This window comes from Dicentrarchus labrax, unplaced genomic scaffold (genome assembly GCF_905237075.1).
Source record: "Dicentrarchus labrax unplaced genomic scaffold, dlabrax2021, whole genome shotgun sequence".
Taxonomy (NCBI): Eukaryota; Metazoa; Chordata; class Actinopteri; family Moronidae; genus Dicentrarchus; species Dicentrarchus labrax.
Window position 1 is genome coordinate 26,473,245 of NW_026136701.1, and position 19,713 is coordinate 26,492,957.

The 19,713-nt window shown below is 40.9% G+C and overlaps 1 protein-coding gene and 1 long non-coding RNA gene across 11 annotated transcripts in view; one reads left to right on the forward strand and one right to left on the reverse strand.

The window, feature by feature from the left end:
• Positions 1-6,201: 6,201 nt before the first annotated feature.
• LOC127370657 (uncharacterized) overlaps positions 6,202-19,713 on the reverse strand; it is a 47,407-nt gene continuing 33,895 nt past the window's right edge. For 2 of the 6 annotated variants that reach the window (XM_051412949.1, XM_051412910.1), the window contains one exon: positions 6,202-6,970. In XM_051412949.1, the coding sequence (XP_051268909.1) occupies positions 6,564-6,970 (407 nt within the window). In that variant the 3' untranslated portion in view covers positions 6,202-6,563. Of the gene's footprint in view, positions 7,043-7,102; positions 7,262-7,366; positions 7,513-19,713 lie in introns of all 6 variants that reach the window. The other 4 variants (XM_051412933.1, XM_051412941.1, XM_051412919.1 and 1 more) reach the window with 4 other exon arrangements.
• Positions 6,761-7,200, forward strand: LOC127370768 (uncharacterized). 5 transcript variants are annotated; one of them, XR_007886277.1, is made up of 3 exons: positions 6,761-6,886; positions 6,935-7,030; positions 7,103-7,200. It is a non-coding gene; the product is annotated as an uncharacterized LOC127370768 (long non-coding RNA). The 5 variants fall into 5 exon arrangements; XR_007886280.1 differs by having other exon boundaries at positions 6,771-6,862; positions 6,911-7,030; XR_007886278.1 differs by having other exon boundaries at positions 6,771-6,862; positions 6,911-6,994.

Here is a 19,713-nt window from a genome sequence, read left to right on the forward strand (position 1 = left end):
TGGGCACAGATTAGGCCTCTGCAGCTAAAAGACGCCTACTGTTATTATTATTATCATATAAAAATCATAAAAGACGCCTACTGTTTACATGAGCTTTGTGGTAGTAATAGTTCTAGTTTACGACTGTTGGCTTACAATTTACTTTTACCTGTTCATTTGATATGTGGACAACATAACAAATATATGGAGGGGGGAGAATCTGATTAAATAAGTTCAACTCTCTTTCAAAATATCAGGTATTTCATGGAAATTATATAATCCAATATGGCCGTCGCCATATGACGTCATAATATGCAAATTAGATGGGGAAATTTACTCCCTAGATAAACTTTAGGTCATTCTCAATATTTGTCTCATTTACACTTTGTCTCTACCTCAAACCACTTTCAAGCCAGAGCCTTCTGAAATTTAGATGTCAATCTAATGACCCTAAAGGGTTAATCAATTATCTAAATTACAAACATGTCTTAAGGACATAAAATCCTGGATGACCTGCAATTTTCTGATGTTAAACTCAGAAAAAAACAAAATTCTTGTTCTAGGCCCCAAAAACCTTAGAGACTCACTGTCTAAAGATATAGTTACTCTAGATGGCATTAACTTGGCCTCTAGCACCACTGTCAGGAATCTTGGAGTTATCTTTGATCAGGATTTGTCATTTAACTCCCACATAAAGCAGACCTCTAGGACTGCCTTCTTTCATTTAATGTTACAAAAATTAGACACATACTATCACAGACAGATGCAGAAAAACTAATCCATGCCTTTGTTACTTCAAGGCTGGATTACTGCAACTCTTTATTATCAGGTTGCCCCAATAAGTCCATTAAAACGCTCCAATTAATTCAGAACGCTGCAGCACGAGTACTGACAGGAACTAGAAAAAGAGATCACATCTCTCCTGTACTAGCTTCTCTGCACTTCTCCTCACCTATAAAGCTCTTCATGGTCAGGCCCCTTCATATCTTAAAGAGCTCATAGTACCCTATTACCCCTCTAGAACACTACGTTCTCTGAATGCTGGGCTACTTGTGGTTCCTATAGTCTCTAAAAGTAGAACAGGAGCCAGAGCCTTCAGTTACCAAGCTCCTCTCCTGTGGAACCAGCTTCCAGTTGTGGTTCGGGAGGCACCCTCACCACATTCAAGAGTAGGCTTAAGACATTCCTCTTTGATAAAGCTTATAGTTAGGGCTGGATCAGGTGAGTCCTGAACCATCCCTTAGTTATGCTGCTATAGGCCTAGACTATCGGGGGATTTCCCATGGTGCACTGAGCTCCTCCCTTCCTCTCTCTTTCTGCACTCATTCATGTTCCATTAATGCATGTTACTAACTTCACTTCTTCCCCGGAGTTCTTGTGCTTTCTCGTCTCGCAGGTCCTTGTCGATCCTGGTGGAGCCTCCTGCCATGGTCCTGCTAGATTGCCATTGCCAATACTGTGCTGTGCACCTGTCTGTCTGTCTGTCTGTCTGTCTGTCTCTCTCTCTCTCTCTCTCTCACCCCAACTGGTCGAGACAGACGACCACCCACCTAGAGCCGAAGGATCTGTCCTAGGTTTCTGCCTTTTAACAGGCAGTTTTTCCTTGCCCTTGTCGCCAAGTGCTTGCTCATGGTGGTACTGTTGGGTCTCTGTAAATGTTATAAGGAGTTCAGTCTAGACCTGCTCTATTTGAAAAGTGTCCTGAGATAACTTCTGTTATGAATTGGCACTATACAAATAAAATTGAATTGAATTGAATTGAATTATGGTACATGTTACCGTAATTACCAGACTATAAGCCGCTACTTTTTCCACACGCTTTGAACCCTGCGGCTTAAACAATGATGCGGCTAATCTATAGATTTTTACGGGCTAACTTCCTCCAGGGGGCGCTTTACCAGGAAGCGCAAGAGCGAGACAGACAGGTGGAAGAGATAATGCGCCAAGGAAGACGCTAGTTTGATTGTGTTTTGAATTCATTCAGTTCATTCAGTCATTTTGCGCATCATGCACCCTCATCATGGAAAACACAAGAAGAAATGCACATGATGCAGCTTTTAAGTTAAAGGCAATCGATCTGGCTGTCGAAGAACAGCTGCTGCACGTAAGCTTGGCATCAATGAATCGATGGTGAGACATTGGAGACGGCAGCATTTATTTAATTAAAAATTAAAAAAATCTTTCTGTGTAAATATCTCATGTTACAACGTGGACACCTGCGGCTTATAGACAAGTTTTTTCTTTTTAATTAAGTTTTATAACTAGGTTCGGGAACAAAGACCACGCCCTGCAATCATCTCATTTCCGCTCCTACTTAAGCACACCTTATCCGTTCACTCCCTCCTTGACTCATTTCCCACATGATCGGCGTCAGACAGGAAACACAAAAACAAATACCTCGAACCACGGAGTACAAGCTCACGCTCAACTCTTCAGACATCGACATGTTTGAAGACGGATGACAAACTCACGAAATGTCCGAGTCCTCTTTCTCGACTACCATTCCTTCTCGTCAGCCACCGCGGCTCCGCTCAACAATCCACGTGCTCCGACACTCCCAGCCTTCATCCACCGACAGCTCCAACACCATCGGGCCTTCGCCCCCCAACAGGTCCAGTTAAGTTCTCCAGCGTCCGACCGACCTCCCTCCTGCCAGCAGCCTCGGGCAAAGCTACCGCGACCCGACTTCACCTCGCCGTTTCTCTGGCTGTCCCTCGGCCGTAAACTACGGTGATTTGCCCGAGGATCGCTCTCTCTCAGCGAAACGCACCGATAACAAAACAAAACTTTCCACGCACTTCCAGGAAAACACCACACTTTCTCTCCAAACTTCACCGCCGCTTCCGGGTTCACGGCGTCGCGTCCTTGGCAACGCCGATGACGTCACGGCGCATCCCACGGCCCAGCCTTCCTCATCAGCCCTCTCAGAGGACCAGGTGGTATCAAACCCAGTACCTACCATTTCGCCTTCACAAACAACCTGAGCACAGGCATCCCTACATCCCAGCATCCTTTTCCCTTCTCTCATTTCTAACTTCCCTGTCCCGTCTTCTTCGGCTGCCTCTGCTCCTCCCATTCCAATACCGACCTTCTCAGGCGCACAGAGCGTGTCCACAAATACAATTCATGTATTTCTGGGCACGCTCCCAGCCACAAAACCCTCATTCTACTCCTGTTTCTTCATACGTAGCCCGTGTTTCTCTTCCTTAACACACCTCCTTTTTCCCCCACAGGTCCAATGTAGCTCAATCGTGGGCTTTCCCACCCATCCTCCATGCATAATGATTTCGATCCAGCCTCCGCATTACCTCCAGCATGGCCAATCCTTCCTATCATCCCTGTGTTACCACTCTCAGACGATAGTTTTCCGTCTCTCATTACGTGGACATTGCAATTTAATTCCGCACGCATGAACTTTCATGACTAACTCTTAAAACGTATACGTAATATATCTTTTTATGTTTGTTCAAATACTGGTTCGACTCTTATTGCTGCAACAGTTAGTAGTTTTATTTCAGAGTCATCAGCGTGACATTAGTTTAGACTCATACGCATTGACATCGCCATTCAATACATCCGTCCGAACTTACCATCTCTCGTTTCGGCCCATCGGGACCCGGTCGTCCCTTTGTTCCAGGGTCTCCTCGCCTTCCCCATTAATATTTAATGATAATTAATCTTTCATGGCAAATTCTTAAAATTGTATGCGCAACATATTTCTTTTTACGTTCGTTCAAAATACCAATTTACTTCTTTGTCCAGGCAAGCAGCAAGCCTTGCAACGGCTAATAGTTACATTTCAGTCATCATCGTAACAATAGTTTACAGACTCATACGCATTGACCTCGCCATTCAATACATCCGTCTGAAACTTACCATCTTTCGTTTTGGCCCATCCGGACCTGGTCATCCCTTAGTTCCATGGTCTCCTCTCCTTCCCCGTTGATACTTATTTAATGATAAATAATCTTTCATGGCAAATTCTTAAAACGTATATGCAATATATCTTCCCACTTTCGTTCAATATACCGGTTTTCCTCTTAATTCAGGCAAGCAGGAAGCCCTGCAACAGTTATTGGTTTAGTTTCAGAGCCATCATCGTAACATTAGTTTACAGACGGAAACACGTCGACCTCGTCATTCAATACATCCGTCTTAACTTGCATCTCTCGCTTTGGCCCACCGGGACCCTGTCCTCCCTTCATTCCAGGGTCACCTCTCCTTCCCTGTTTATATTTATTTAACAATAATTAATCTGTTATGCAAATTCTTAAAACATGTACGCAATATCTTTCCATGTTCATTTAAAATACCAGTTCGCCTCTTAGTCCAGACAAGCAAAGAAGCCTCGCAACAATTAAGCATTTTTATTTCAGAGCCATCATTGTAACATTAGTTTTCAGACATATACGCATTGACCTCGCCATTCAATACATCCGTCCACAAGCAACCCTCATATCCACAGAGAACCATTAAACTGCATTGAGTCCAATTGAATGCAAACAGTAACTATCTACCCACTCTAGACAACGCATCGCAGTACAATTCACCTTCCTGTTCCCCTCTTTCTGCGACATTATTCGTTCATTGTTGCCCGATCGTAGATCAGAGCCGGACGGTTACACGCCTCTGATACTCGACCCAGCCCCGCGTTCTCGCAGCTCGCTCTTCCCTGAATCACAACCAATGAGGCGTGGTGCTGCATCCCATCCAACCACAACACACACCCTCACAGCTTCTTTGACCCGAACCTTACCTCAAAACCAACGTAGCCCTGCTTTTTCCGCCATATGTTTGTTCATCTGCAATAAACTTTTCTTATTTCATACATTTGATGGCGTGGTCGTTGTTAGTGAAAATTTAGTTGGTGCGGCTTATATTCAGGTGCGCTCAATAGTCCGGAAATGATGGTATATGATCTCTAAAGCTTCTTATAGGACAGAGTGACGGTTGTTTTGTTTGGTTTGGTTTGTCTTTATATTTTGAATTAATAGAGCAATTCCTAATGCCTATAGTACTTTATTATATATGTGGCTGTGACCAAAAAAGGATTGGAAAGTGTTATTTCTGAACACAGATTCACATGTGTCTGGTTTGGTTTGACAGTGTTATTCTATTTAAAGATTTAGGAAAATATTTTCAGATTGCAATATTTAAGCAAATTAAAAAGCTACATTTACAGAACTACAGACAACAAAAGAAAAGACAAACAACTACAGAGAGGGAGAGGAGTTCATGAGTGTGTACAGCAACAGATATGAATCTGTTCTCAGTGGTTATTAGGACTCATAAAAAAAACTGTTGACAGCGAATCAACACTTCCTTTCCTGCAGCAGACGGGCTGTGTGGGTTTCCTCTCTGCAGCCTCCTCACCGTTAGCTGCACTTTTTCACATTAATAACACAATGACAGTTACAACCATCGACTCTGGTTAAAGAATCATTCCAGGAACTTCAGTTTGATTTCAGCTCTCAGTACTCACTGTGAAAGTTGTCTTTAATTCAAACAGTTTTATTGATTCTGTAAAGGTGACAGTTTAATTACAGTTTCTCCAGCCTGACTCCAACTTGTATCATAATACAACATATTATTATGTGGGAAATGTAGTGGGAAAATGCATTCAGGGATAAGGTTCTGTAAACATGAAGCAAACTATATTATGTTGTGTTATTTCATGTTTAATTTTACAGGCTTACAGTATAATATTTTATGTTCATGTATGTTCATCCTCACGTATTCACACTCTGGTTGTCTCACCCTAGTTAGGAGAGTTGTTATTCATTGTGCCATGAGCACATTCCAAAGACCAAGGCTATCTCCTGGAGAGTTGGGCCTCATATGTGTTATAACTACTGTTCATCAGACATTAGACGTTACCAATAGACATCCTTGGGAAAGAGGCATATAATACAGTGGTTTTCTTTGTTTTAGTTAGTTGATTCTCGAGACAACTCGGTTTGTTGTATCCAGTGTGATGCAAATAAATCTTGCACGTGGAGTGAAACTGTCAATTGTCTTTGCTTTCTGTGAGTCTGTGTCACCATTCTGGGTTCCTTCAGTGGGAGTTTGTGGTCTCTCACTATAGTCAGATAGCTAAAAGTCTAAGTCAGATAGACATCGATTGAGGTGCATTGAGACGAGAAAAATGAAACCACAACAGAAAGGATCATAGCCTGCATACATTTATCATCAGACATCATCAATACAAAGACAATAAAAATATTGTTTCAAATTAGAATTTTATTGTAAATTATGTCAAATATAAGTTTATTAAAAATGTTTTGTACAATGCATAACATTTGTATTGCTTTGTTAAGTTTTGCATGTGACTTACACGAGTCAGGACTAAAAGCAAAGCTAAACCAGAAGATCAAAATAACATTATCAGAGAGAATTCGCTCAAACTCAGTAACTGGAAATATATAGGTGTATATATGCATTCATAATTTTAGGATGACTATATCTAACCTCTCTATAAAAAGCTACATTATATAGCCAATCACAAATCATCAGAATTTAACTGACTGCTGATCAAAGTGATAAATTGGATCAACTGATGAGATTTGATGGAAAGCAGAAAAATGTCATCCAACACAATCGGTGTCATAGTCAACAGCATGTGTGCAGTTGGTGGACGGTCCCTTGTTTCTGAGGATCATCAGCAGAGAGAGTCCACAGCAGTACACCAGACTCTTCACTATCAGCACTGTGTACATCAGACAGAGCAGCTTCACCTGGTACTGAGACGGGGCAGAAGCTGGATGTGCTGGAATAAGTAATGGTGGAGGTGATGTTGGAGGTGCTGGAATAAGTGATGGTGGAAATGATGGTGGAGGTGCTGGAATAAGTGATGGTGGAGGTGCTGGAATAAGTAATGGTGGAGGTGCTGGAATAAGTAATGGTGGAGGTGCTGGAATAAGTGATGGTGGAGGTGCTGGAATAAGTGATGGTGGAGGTGCTGGAATAAGTGATGGTGGAGGTGATGTTGGAGGTGCTGGAATAAGTGATGGTGGAGGTGATGTTGGAGGTGCTGGAATAAGTGATGGTGGAGGTGATGTTGGAGGTGCTGGAATAAGTGATGGTGGATGTGATGTTGGAGGTGCCGGAATAAGTATTGGTGGAGGTGATGTTGGAGGTGCCGGAATAAGTATTGGTGGAGGTGATGTAGGAGGTGCTGGAATAAGTATTGGTGGAGGTGATGTTGGAGGTGCTGGAATAAGTATTGTTGGAGGTGATGTTGGAGGTGATGGTGAAGTTGTAGGTGGCGGAGGAGTAGAAACCTCTGAAACAGGAAAGGAGTCAAAAAGAAATGTCAGTCTCTGCTCTCTTTGACAGCGTCTCCACATGAAGCTGAATCACTGCTGAACAGTCACCAATCCTTCATTACCTTGTTCTATTTGGGCCTTCACTGTACCCCCCTCGTGCTGGACGGAGCAGTAGTATTTATATGTGCCGCTCTCTCGCTGAGGGATCAGCAACATGGAGGTGGTGCGTCCCGACTCTCTGAGCTTCAGCTGCTTTTTGTCAGCAGAGGTCACCTTCTCCAGAGGACCATTGTCCTTTTGTCTTTTCCAGGAGAACCGGACCAGAGGAGGAAACATGGCTGAGGCCACACACAACAGGAAGCTCTTCACCTCGAGGTGTTTTCTGGTTTCTGCTGGGTACACGCTCACCACGGGCTTCACTATCTGCTCATCTGAAGTTTGACAGCAGCAACAAGCAGCACAGACACACATTCACACAGTCAACAGCAGCTTACAGCACTGCACTGCATTCAGTCTGATCCTGGAAACTACATGGACTCTGATCACTAAACTACTCATCAATACAGCACAAAGTCCACTACATATACTGGATTCACCTTCATAGCAAATATATTTACCATCTAATGTCAGCAGATGGTAAACAGCAAAATAAAGAACATCATGTATTATGTAATTCTTTGTTTTAATGTTAGTCCATTTACTATGATTTCACACGTATTATTATTATTATGATTAATACTCACAATAATTTCATACAATGTATGTATGATTATACAGTAGAGAATTGTTTTTCTATATTTACCTTTATATGAAATAGAACTGTCATTTTAATGATTACAGAATGTATACAGTGGCGCAGGCAGATGTGGTGTTCAGTAAGATAAGATAATATATACTTTATTGATCCCCTAGGGGAAATTGTTCTCTTCAGTCTTTTTTTTATACACACAGGACACAATGCACACTTCATGCACTTGTGGACATGCAAAGGGGAGAGATGGTGGAGTGATGGGGCTGCAACATTAATCATGCCCCATGAGCAGGTTTTGGGGTTAGGTGCCTTTATCCACAATTACACTGAAAATGTTAAGATATGTGGAATGCGAAAAAATACTACCATGTGATATAATATAAAATAGGACTTTATCCATCTATAAATATAATATAATCAATATATATATGTGCATTTGAATGTGTGTGGAGTCACATATAATCCTATATCATATGCATAAATATATATATTACTTTGCACGAATTCTATTTTTTTTAAGTCGAGTTCAATATTAGTTTTTCCGTCATGTAGAAATATCTCTTCAAAAGTCCTGAGGTTCATTTTACAATTTAAAAATGACAAATGATTTATCCTCATCTAATTTTCAAAACACATTTACTGACATATATACAATTATATTTGATATATACTATCTAATTTATAAAAGTAAGAGATGGTTCTGAATTACTGAGTTGATCAAATGCTTTATATCTGTAACATTGCAAATATACTTTCTCATTCATATAAATAGAAATATATTAGTATGCAGTAATTATATTCATTGAAATATTATGTTCAGTGTCCTTTATGTATAAATATATTTCCATCATAAAAAATATGATTGTCACAAGCTAAATTTGACCATTTAACAAAAACATTTTCCCATCCAAAGTATTTTAACTTATTTCCTTTTGAACATACAATTACTGTCATACATTAAACAATATCCAATATCATATATTATCTAGTTTCATTAAAACAGGAGATGGTTCTGAATTACTGAGATGATCAAATACTGTATATCTGTAACATTGCCAATATCATACTTTTTCTATATAAATCAGTTTGATCTCATGCAGAAATAAAGAATAACTTCAGTTGTGCAGTGAGATTTAAACATCTTTTCAGGAATTATGAACCTTTTTTATGTAACAATAGCTGCATGGCTGCAAGAATTCTCTACTAATTATGAAAAAACTAACATGTAAAGCCTGAAGCAGCAGAAACTCATTAAAAACACATTTTCAACTTGTTCAATAAAACAACTGAAGGAAAATGAAGGTTTATTCTTACCTGTTACATACAGTTTAGTTCCAGAGCCAAAGATGTAGGTAGATCCCCCCACAGTGAGAGAGACTAATACAAAAACCTGTCTGCTGTTGAATGTCTCTTTAGACACACTAGCAGTGTTGCTCTATGGATGGTAATGTCTGTCCGTCCACTACTTTAGTCCACATGGATTGGACCTGGACCAAAGGATGGATGGATGGACAAATAAAATCTTGTACAGACATTCTTGGTCCTGGCTCCTGGAAGTTGCTCCATGTCCTCCCTGATTCATATTCTTCATATACGTTTACAGTCTACCTATACTATTCATTCTATTGTACATATTGTTGTTTTGGTCTATTCTGTACATACAACATTTATTGTATCTCATCCTGGAAGAGGGATCCCTCCTCTGTTGCTCTTCAAGGTACAAAGTAAGTTATTCTGTCAGTATACAACCAAGGTTGCACAATGAAAAGAAAGTAGCAGGTGGGCTGGTCCTGCCGTTCTGGCTGGGTGGATCGTCTCTTTAATCCAAACCCCACACTTCCTTTGCTGATGACTGCAGTCTATTTCTGTCAGAGGTAATACGTGTTTGAGCAATAAAGCTGAAAACAGATTGAACCTAAACAGAGAAGTTTGAAGGAGCTAGCCTACCGACCGCAGCATCTGAATGTGCAGCCGTTCCCAAAGCAGTAGAAATAATCAGGAGTTTTCCACCTTGATTTTTCACCTGTTAAAGGGTTTTTGTGGAGTTTCTCTTTATCTGAATGGAGGCTGTGAGGATAGAGGGTGTCGTATGCTGTACAGATTGTAAAGCCCCTTGAGGCCAGTTTGTGATTTGTGATATTGGTTCATTGGGTGAAGGGATGAGTCTTAAAGTGGAGATGAAACAGTCAAATATACATACATTATAATATATAAATGATAATAATAATCTAAGTCTCTTGCTCATTAGGAACAAGAATTGTACATTATGTGGATAAGAGGAGCTTCACTGAGTGAGCCTCTGAGAGAAACTCCGGTTAGCCTGGTTGCTACATGCTAAGAGGCCTCGTCCGTTATTAGCTGTTGATGTAGCTTGTTGTGTGAAGATGCCTTTCATTGAGATACTTTTATTAAACCAATCGGAGCTACAGGAATGTTTCCTAATGTTTGAACTCACCTTGGTACTGTTTGTATCATTGTGAACAGTGTAAACTGACTTTAAAAAGATGGCTAGCTCAGGTATTAACTGTAATATGTAATGAGAGTGCTAACGGTGTAGCTGGGTGAGCTAACTGTCGCTACAGCCGTTAAATGAGAGAAATAGAGAAGGCTTATGATGCATATTGGTGCTGATATGATGGCAGGTTGTGATCATTGTTTTCTGATAACTGAGATGTATATAAGGTGTTATATTGCAATGTAGTTGTATCAATATTCAAGTTGGTTAAAAAGGAGTAATTTAATACTGTTCATTTATGGATAAAAAGAGTTAAAAAGAGAAATAGTGATGAAAAGAGCTGTTTAAAAATATAAAGAAGTGCATTTATGTTCAAATATAAGTTGATGGTAAAAATACTTCTACAGTACTGTAAATGTATACAGACTCATTTACAATGACTTGAATGCTGTATATCCTGCATCTGGGTATAGATATGGAAGATATTTAGAGTGAAAAGTGAAAGTAGAATGATGTGATTGAGAGTAATGGTTATGTTTTCTGCACTCTATGTGTAGATTAGTGTTTTTGGATTTGCCGGATTAGGACTTGATCCGGATCCGAACCAGTGGAGGTTCGGTGGCGAGCCAGGAAAGAAGAGCAACTTGGAGGGAACGGTGCACGGTGTGGCCAGCCGTGGTATCCATTCTGAAGAGCCCAGACATCATCTCATTTCTCTCTCTAATACAGATAATAACACAGAAATCTACCCGGGTAGTAGTAGTCAATAGAACGGACTGAACTCTTAACTTCTTATAAGAAGAAGGGACACTTTTATTTGAACTTTTCTATTTTATTTTACTTTTCTATGAAAGAGCTCTATTTGTTTGTATTGTTTTATTTTCCATATACTGCCAAATAGTTACTGTGTGAGGCAATAAATTGTCAACTTTTCAACTTCACGCTCCCTCATTTGAATAATGTAGAGGTCCAACTCACCCAACCTAGTAAGAGTGATGGTATGGGCTGATTTTTGTGTCAGTAGAAATTAAATCTGAATTGCTCAACTTGAATAATTGCATTAAAAAACTGAATCTGAATAATTTGAATTTATTAGTTTGAAACTGAATTTGAGCCTCACTAAAAATTCAACTTTTTATGTACTTTCAGATTCAGCTCTCTAAAGTCAAATGTCGTAATCTCAACTCAATTTCAAACCACTAGATTACAGTTTTAAGGTCACAGACGGGTCAAGGTGTTCAGGAAGAGCAATCGAGTGCAGATGTACAGAGCTCCTTTTTGGCTAAGCAGCAGGTTTGTTTTGACCATTTCCTGGACCTGTAGACATTGGCTAGAGAACAACATGCTTAAAGGAGACATATTATTTCTCTTTTCAGGTTCATAATTGTATTTATTTTATTTTTTTATTGTGGTTTCGTGTGTGAACCACTTTGTGTCGGACTGTTTTCACAACCTCGGTCAGTACAACAGTGGACTGGCTGAAAGACTGTTCCTGAAAGAGGGATTGTACCAACTGTCTGTGGAGAGACGGCAGAGGAAGTAACTGGAAGTATTTTTAAGAGTTTATGCTGTTTTTATTGTTCGTGTACCGCTAGCACATGCTAACAGTTGTTAGCTACAGGAGCCTCAGTGATGCTAACGTAGTTATTGTTTGTTATTGTTTGTTATTGTTTGTTAAATGTTTGTTAAATGTTTGTTATTGTTTGTTAAATGTTTGTTATTGTTTGTTTAATGTTTGTTAAATGTTTGTTATTGTTTGTTAAATGTTTGTTAACTGTTTGTTAAATGTTTGTTGAATGTTTGTTATTGTTTGTTAACTGTTTGTTATTGTTTGTTAAATGTTTGTTATTGTTTGTTATTGTTTGTTAAATGTATGTTAAATGTTTGTTATTGTTTGTTAAATGTTTGTTATTGTTTGTTAAATGTTTGTTATTGTTTGTTAAATGTTTGTTAAATGTTTGTTAACTGTTTGTTAAATGTTTGTTATTGTTTGTTAAATGTGAGCAAGATGAACATGAAACTTATGTAGTGGTATGAGGTAGGCATGTGCGTATCGATCCACGAATATCGATACTTCCGATCTGGGGGTTTGTTTTTTAGAATCGATCTTTACATCAAAATATCGATTCCAAGGCCACTTTTACAAGAAATATTAATACTTTTATGACACAGACTCTCTAATCAATTTTATAGAAGTAAAAAGTGAAACCTGTGGTCAATATTTGTGCCGTCTATCAGTCAGTCAGAGACAGCGGAGAAGGAAAGAAGCACAGGATGGCAGAGAGAAAGAGGAGCATCGTCTGGACACATTTCACAGCAGTAAGCTCGAATGAAGCTACCTGTGATTTGTGCTCAAAGTGTCTCAGGTATTGTGGTAATACCACAAATCTCACTAAACACCTAAAGGTGAACCAAACCAAAGAGCACGACGACTTGCACCGGAGGAGATTAGAGGAGAGGGAGAGAGAGGGAGTGCAGGGAAAAGCCCCCACACCTGCAGCCCGAATGAGGCAGACCTCTGTCTTGGAAGCCCTGCAGAGAGGCAGGCAATATCCAGGTATAGTGAAAGTACATCACAGTGCCCACCATCACAGGCATATAGACGTAGAGAAGATACATTTACATAAAATACCAGAATGTTTTTGTCAATTTTGCATTAAAACATAATATTTTATTTATTTTATTTTATTTATTTGGTCAGATAAAACTGTTTCCTCCCAGCACAATATGTAGGCGTTAGTTTAACTCACATTCCTGCCATCATCTTAACACAATTCAGTATCACTTAAGTTAAAACATATAAATGGGAAATGAGAGACAATGTAGAATGTGACCTTTGTTGTTGTTCAAGTTCAAATTCTGTCAAGTTATAATCTGAAGACCACTCTGTCTGGTCCAAAAAGTAAAATATTGAAGTCAGAGCAGCTGTTCTTATTTTCTCTTTTTTGAGAGATTTTTTTAAATGTGATTTGCACATATTTTCAGTTGACTTGTTGATTTGCACAGATTGTCTTTAATTGCTCTGATTAAAGAGAAAACAAAGTCTGATATTTGGCAGCTTGTTTAATTCTTATACAGAGGTATAAAATACATTTTTCATAATCACATTCATAAGTTTTCATTGTAAAAGTCATCATGTTCATATACACAAGTAGGACATCTAAAAGTATCGGTATCGGTATTGGTATCGGGATACTAGCCTTGGTATCACCTGGTATTGGATCGAAAGGAAAAATAGTGGTATCGCACATCCCTAGTGCGAGGCACCACTGCCAGGTGGAACACGGTCTTCTGCTTCACCGCGCCCTCTCTGGCTTATTAGCCAATCATTGTTCATGTCGAGGGGATAAAAGTAGGCCGTGCCCTTCCTCCTGACCTCTACACTTCCTGCCTCTTTGGCCCGCCTACTCCCGGGCCGTTGCGTTCGTCGCTCGCCTCAGAGCACAGGTAGGCGCACCTTAGCGTGCTGTTTGTGTATATTCGTAAGCGTTTTGTTTAACTCGGGTAGGCCATTGCGAGCTCCGTCGGGGCTCTCAGCCACTGGTTTGGACTGTGTGTGTGTGTGTGTGTGTGAGTGTTTTAAAGGTAATCTGTAGTTGTTTATTTAATTTCTTTAATTGTGAGCCCTCTTAACTGTGCCTCTTATCTTCTCCTAGAGCTGAAGGCCGACGGTGGTGGTGGTGGTGGTTCCCCTGGGTGGTGGTGGTGATCCTTTGTGTGTGCGTGAGCCTCGTTCAAGATTGTCTTTGTGTGCATGTCACATTTTTGCTGTGTGAGTGGGGTGCTCTCCTTCTTTTTGGACGTCACTTTCCCCTGTCGACCCCCTCCTCCAGCCAGTAAGCCTCAGCCTGTACCCCCTTCCTTCCTCAGTTGGGCTCCCTTTTCCCTTTTATCTTTTTGTGCCAAACTTTGTGTTTATGTAAATAACAATAAAATGTTGTATGTGATCATTGAACTCTGTCTCCTGCCCTTCCTGAGTGAACAAACCTGAGTGTCCTTTTGTAAGAGGGGATAATTGACCTTCAGTACGGGTCCTTGGGCCCTAACCCAAGGTGCCGTTGTCAGTAACAAACAAAAAGAGAAAAGATCGTCTGATAACTTAGTAATCATCCCACCCTCGTTTCGCCACACTGATAAATAATGATTCATGCATCCCATGTTTACCAAACCTTTGTTTGTTCTGCCCTTCTCCCCACTGTCCTCCTTGACTTTTGATTCCCCCAATGTTTGGCCCACATGATGAAATATAAGAATCTGCCAATCCACTGTATTTATTAGAAACAATATCACTGCTGTGGATTGTGTTTTTTAAATTACATACTTACAGGCCCTTTTCACAGTGACGTTAGACAACTTCCGTGTTGGAGCGAAGCAGGGTATCGCTGCATCCGGTTTGAGCCCTTTCAACTGAAGATGCGGGAACACAGGACAGCGCTCAACAAAATTCAGTGTATTTAATAGAGGTAAGATTGAGACTAATATTTTACTTGTCGTAGTATATGTCATCTTCATTCCTCGGTATCGTTAGCGATGGTTGCAGTTATGTAGCTGCCTTGAGGTGCAAAATAACGTCAAGATGCATGCTAACCGGCAGGCTAACAAGCATAGATCTATGGCTAACAAGCAGCAACTTCAGCTGTAGAGTGAATATGATAACGCGATGCTGTCCACCTATTAGAAATCTGACGTCGATGTAATTCATCTTTTTTCCCCTCTCCCTGTTTTCCTTGTGTCCATCTCTGGACAGCATAATATGGCACACTGCTACTGCAGTGTCGCAGGCTGTTCCAACAATAAGAAGAATTTCCCGCATCTTAGTTTCCATGACTTCCCAGCTGATGCTGGGCTTCGTGCCTGTTGGGTGAGGGCAATAAGGGAAAGATGAGGGGCCAACTTTTACAATCCTTTGTGGTAGCACTTATATCTGCAGTCAGCACTTCACATCAGAAGAGAAATATGTTTCTGCCAGTGGGCGAAGCAAGCTGAAGAAAGGAACAGTGCAATCTAGATTCCTGTGGATTGACTGGGGCAAAGGTAAGAGGGCTGTGTTAAAGTGGAATTACTGTTTTTTTTTACAATCTGGACCTTGTTTCTAGCATAAAATACGATCATTTACTCACCCAGATAACTTTGGTGTCATTACAAGTCGTTCCGATGAGAACATCTAGTCACCCACTGACTGTCCATGCAGATGTATGTGTGTGACTCCATTCATGAATGCTTATTAAATCTCAAGAAAGACAGATGACGTATGAAGACTTCTTTTAAATTCTTCATTGAATAGACAGAAATTATTTTTGCCAACACAAATCAACATATTTGTTATTGTAGGAAGAGGCTCACAAGCTCGGGAGTCACCATATCAGCGTGCAAGAAAACGCCTTGCAGAGGCAGATGACACTGAGATGCCTGTCCCAGAGAGTAGCACAGAGGATGTACCCCATCCGGATCCAGTGCTAACAGACCATGACTACACCTGCCATCCCTCTCCTGGTCAGTATTTAAAAACTTGAGCCCATTCCTTCTTCCTTACAGAAAACTGAGATATGTGTAAATCATATCATTATCTTCATGCTATCAACCTAAATGGCACAACGCCATGCAATATCTGACAATTTATGGCAATAGACGCATTACCTGGTAACTCTCAATATTGTGTTTCTTCACCTCATAAAAGTTAAGAGTTTCTGTTAAGCTCATTGATATCATCCAGTTATGAGTACAAACTGAAAACAGATAAGTGAACCAAATAAGGTGTATGCTCTTTTGTCCTCTAAAGGTGAAATGGACAGTGCTGCTAGGATGATTCAGCAGTTGAAGGTGCAAGTGGTTACACTGGAACAGTAAATCCGGCAGCTGACACTGAAGAATCAGCAGCCACTGATTTCTAGGTTCTGTGTCACTGATGAGGACTACCGTTACTACACGAGATTCAGCTCCAAGAAGGTCTTCGCTGTGTTTTGGGAGTCTGTTTACCCCTCTGCATCGAGGCTTGTCTATTGGTCTAAAGCAAAGCGAGCAGCGGAAGTGATGCCTAGCCCACAGCGAAAGCTTGAACTGATAGATGAACTGTTCATGTTACTCTGTTGCGTAGCAGCTGGGCTTCAGGAGAAGACCATGTCATCTCTCTTTGAGGTCAGTGTGTCGTCTGTTAATCGCATCATTCTAACGTGGACAAGCTACCTCTACCAGGTTCTGGGATCACTACCATCATGGATGACAAGAGAGCAAGTGCAGGCCACAATGCCTGACAAATTCAGGCTCTACTGTCCTCAGCTCAGAGTCATCATAGACTGCACTGAGATCCGCTTTGAAACAGCATGACATTCTCAAGCTACAAAACTCACACCACCTTCAAGGGTCTGATTGGTGATGGCCATGTGGTGTTATCACATTTGTTTCTACACTGTACACTGGCTCTGTTTCAGACATTGAAATAACAAAGAGATCACACCTTCTACAGCTACTCCAGCCAGGGGATGAGGTAATGGCGGACAAGGGCTTCCTGATTGAGAAGATGCTGTCAGAGGTGGGGTCAAAACTCATCATCCCTCCATTAAAAAAGTCCACCCAGCTCAGTAAGGAAGACACTCAGAAGACCCAGGCTATTGCTCGACTGAGGATCCTAGTGGAAAGGGCCATACCCAGGGTCAAGGAATACCACATTTGGGATGGGCTTGTTCCACTCTCTATGGTAGGATCTGTCAATCAGCTCTGGGCCATCTGTTGCCTGATGTCTAACTACCAGGGACCTCTTGATATCAAAGGGGACAAACCAGTCTAAGGCTTCCTATTTTGGACCTTACTGCAAGTGACTGTACAGCTGTGGCCCTGTGTACTGTAAATGGTTGCATGTAAATGTTAAGTGAACTGATTGTTTTAAAATGAAATGCTGTTTTGAAAATAAAATACTGTTTGTACGAAAAAATGAAATGCTGTTTGGCTTAAATTCTAGGTGGGGTGAGGATGACAACAATAAAGTAGCTCATGACGCATGCATGCATGCATGAACACATCCACATCCACACACGCCCACATCCACATACATACCTACATGCACACAGAGCACACAGAGTCATTTTTAAGTTTTACTACATAAGAAGACATCCATGTAGATGTTGAAGTAGAACTCATCCAGCTTTTGGCGCATGGACAGGATAAGCTCCTCATCTCTAAAGATTCGTTCTACAGTGAAGTCAGTGTGCGTATCAGTAACAAAATCACACCACTGAAGGCCACTTATGGCCAGATGTCCCTGCACCTGGTAATAGTATTTGTGTGTCTTGCGTAAGTAGGCTTTGCCTTGAACTGTGGTCAGGTGTTTCACTTGTTGAACACTTTCCACGTTGCAGGTCTTGACCTCTGCCAGGCCAAATGGTGGTTCTTCGCACGGGTTGAAGACTTTGGCATCAGGGCTAACCCCAAGGTGAGGTGCGTCTGGGTGTATTATTACACCAGAAGGTGTCACAGAGACATCACAGAAATCTGAATACTGCCGCAGTATCTCCGCCTCCAGGTCCAAACCTCGTTTCCTGGCAGCAGTCTGAGGAGTTCCCCTCAGGATGCAAGAAGCCAAGGCTTTGGCAGAAGACTCCCCACGGACATGGCATATCTCACGGAATCGGCTGGCTGTGAGTCGGGGTTTGCGTACCAGGGTCCATAACTGGCATTCTGACTGCTGTCTGGTTTCAGTTTCAATAGCAGCTGAGATCTCCCGTGTTACCTTTAAAAAAAGAAGAAAAAATTAATGCACATCACATTAATCGTGAATATTGACAGATAACACTCTTTATGTGAAAACCCTCGTAAAATAAAGGTTAAATAAATCAATAAAAACCTTCAGGCTCTCCAGGTGGCATTGTTGCTTGTAATTGAGCTCATAATTTCCTGGGAATTTAAAACTGTAGCAATCAACAGGTAACTGCGGAAACGCAGGGGCATCAGGGTGTCTAATACAGTCTTTTCTTATTTCAGGAGGGCACTGGTAAGAAAGGACAGAGCCAAATGGCACAGGGACAAATTTAGAGTCGACCAAATTAAGGTTCTTGAGCCCATGCAGCAGTTTGCATAACCCTGGTTGTGGATGAATGTCTTTGAGAATTGACATGGCCACTTCAATGATAATCCAGAAATACAATAATACGCTGATTATTAGTGCGCATGTAAACACTCGTCAACAGTGTCTTTCTCAGTCTTTGCTGTCCTCAACTAACCTAGGCCTTAACAGTTACGTGTGCAGCTGTTTTATTGATTGTGGCTCCTAAAATACTGACATGAGACTGAGAAACACACTACACCCACAGTGGAACTTCGTGGGATACTGCAAAGTCTGCAACCGCAGCATAACACAACAAAAGAGCCCTAAAACTGAGCCCTAAAATCCTATTCAAAAAAGCTGGAGATAATGAGGCTCCTCGTTTTTCTTCATTGACCTGTGACAGCGTGCTCTCACTGTGACCGAGTGGTCAACAGCGTCTGACACTGTTCCAAAACAATGTTAGGTGAGAGAAGGCTCGGCATTGCACATGAAGGCTAAACAATATTAAACTATATTCAAGGCACGACTCAATAACAGCTGTTAATAATATTTATAAAGCTACCATAGCAACTTCATCGAGAAACAGACAACTAATAGATGATCAAAACGCCTGTAGCCTACGTTAAGTTATCATTACCCTAGCATCTCCACTAACGACAAAACACTTACCTTGATAATAAAACAGGTACTGTTCTGTAAAGAACTTGTAACCCTTGTCGAGTTTAGAGGCTGGAGTCTTTGAGATTTTTTCTGCCAGTCTGTGTACGTCTCCTAAACGAAATTTTGGGAGCTTGAGGAGTGACTGTGTGAAATCCATTTTGGAAACACCGCTCAGTGAGATAGCGGAAGCAAAGACGGAAGTCAGGATACCCTGCTTCGCTCCACAACGGAAGTTGTGTGACGTCATGTGAAAAGGGCCTATTCCACTGTAAGTTGTGTCTAAGCAGAGAGACGAGCAGACACTGTGTGTCCCCAGCATAACCGCCCGAAGTACTAAGAGACTTGAACTGAGATTCTCTCTCAAAATGATAAACAGCAGACAATGCTCTAAACAACTCAAAGTGTTTCTGTGCCAATGTTACATGTTACACAAAGTGATAAACATTTCCATATGCTACTGGAATTATCAGGAAAAGATATTAGTAAAGGAAACTTAAGCTTAAGTGTAGATTTAGTTTAGTTTAGTTGATTAAGTTCATTTAATTGCCAATATATATGGTGGTGT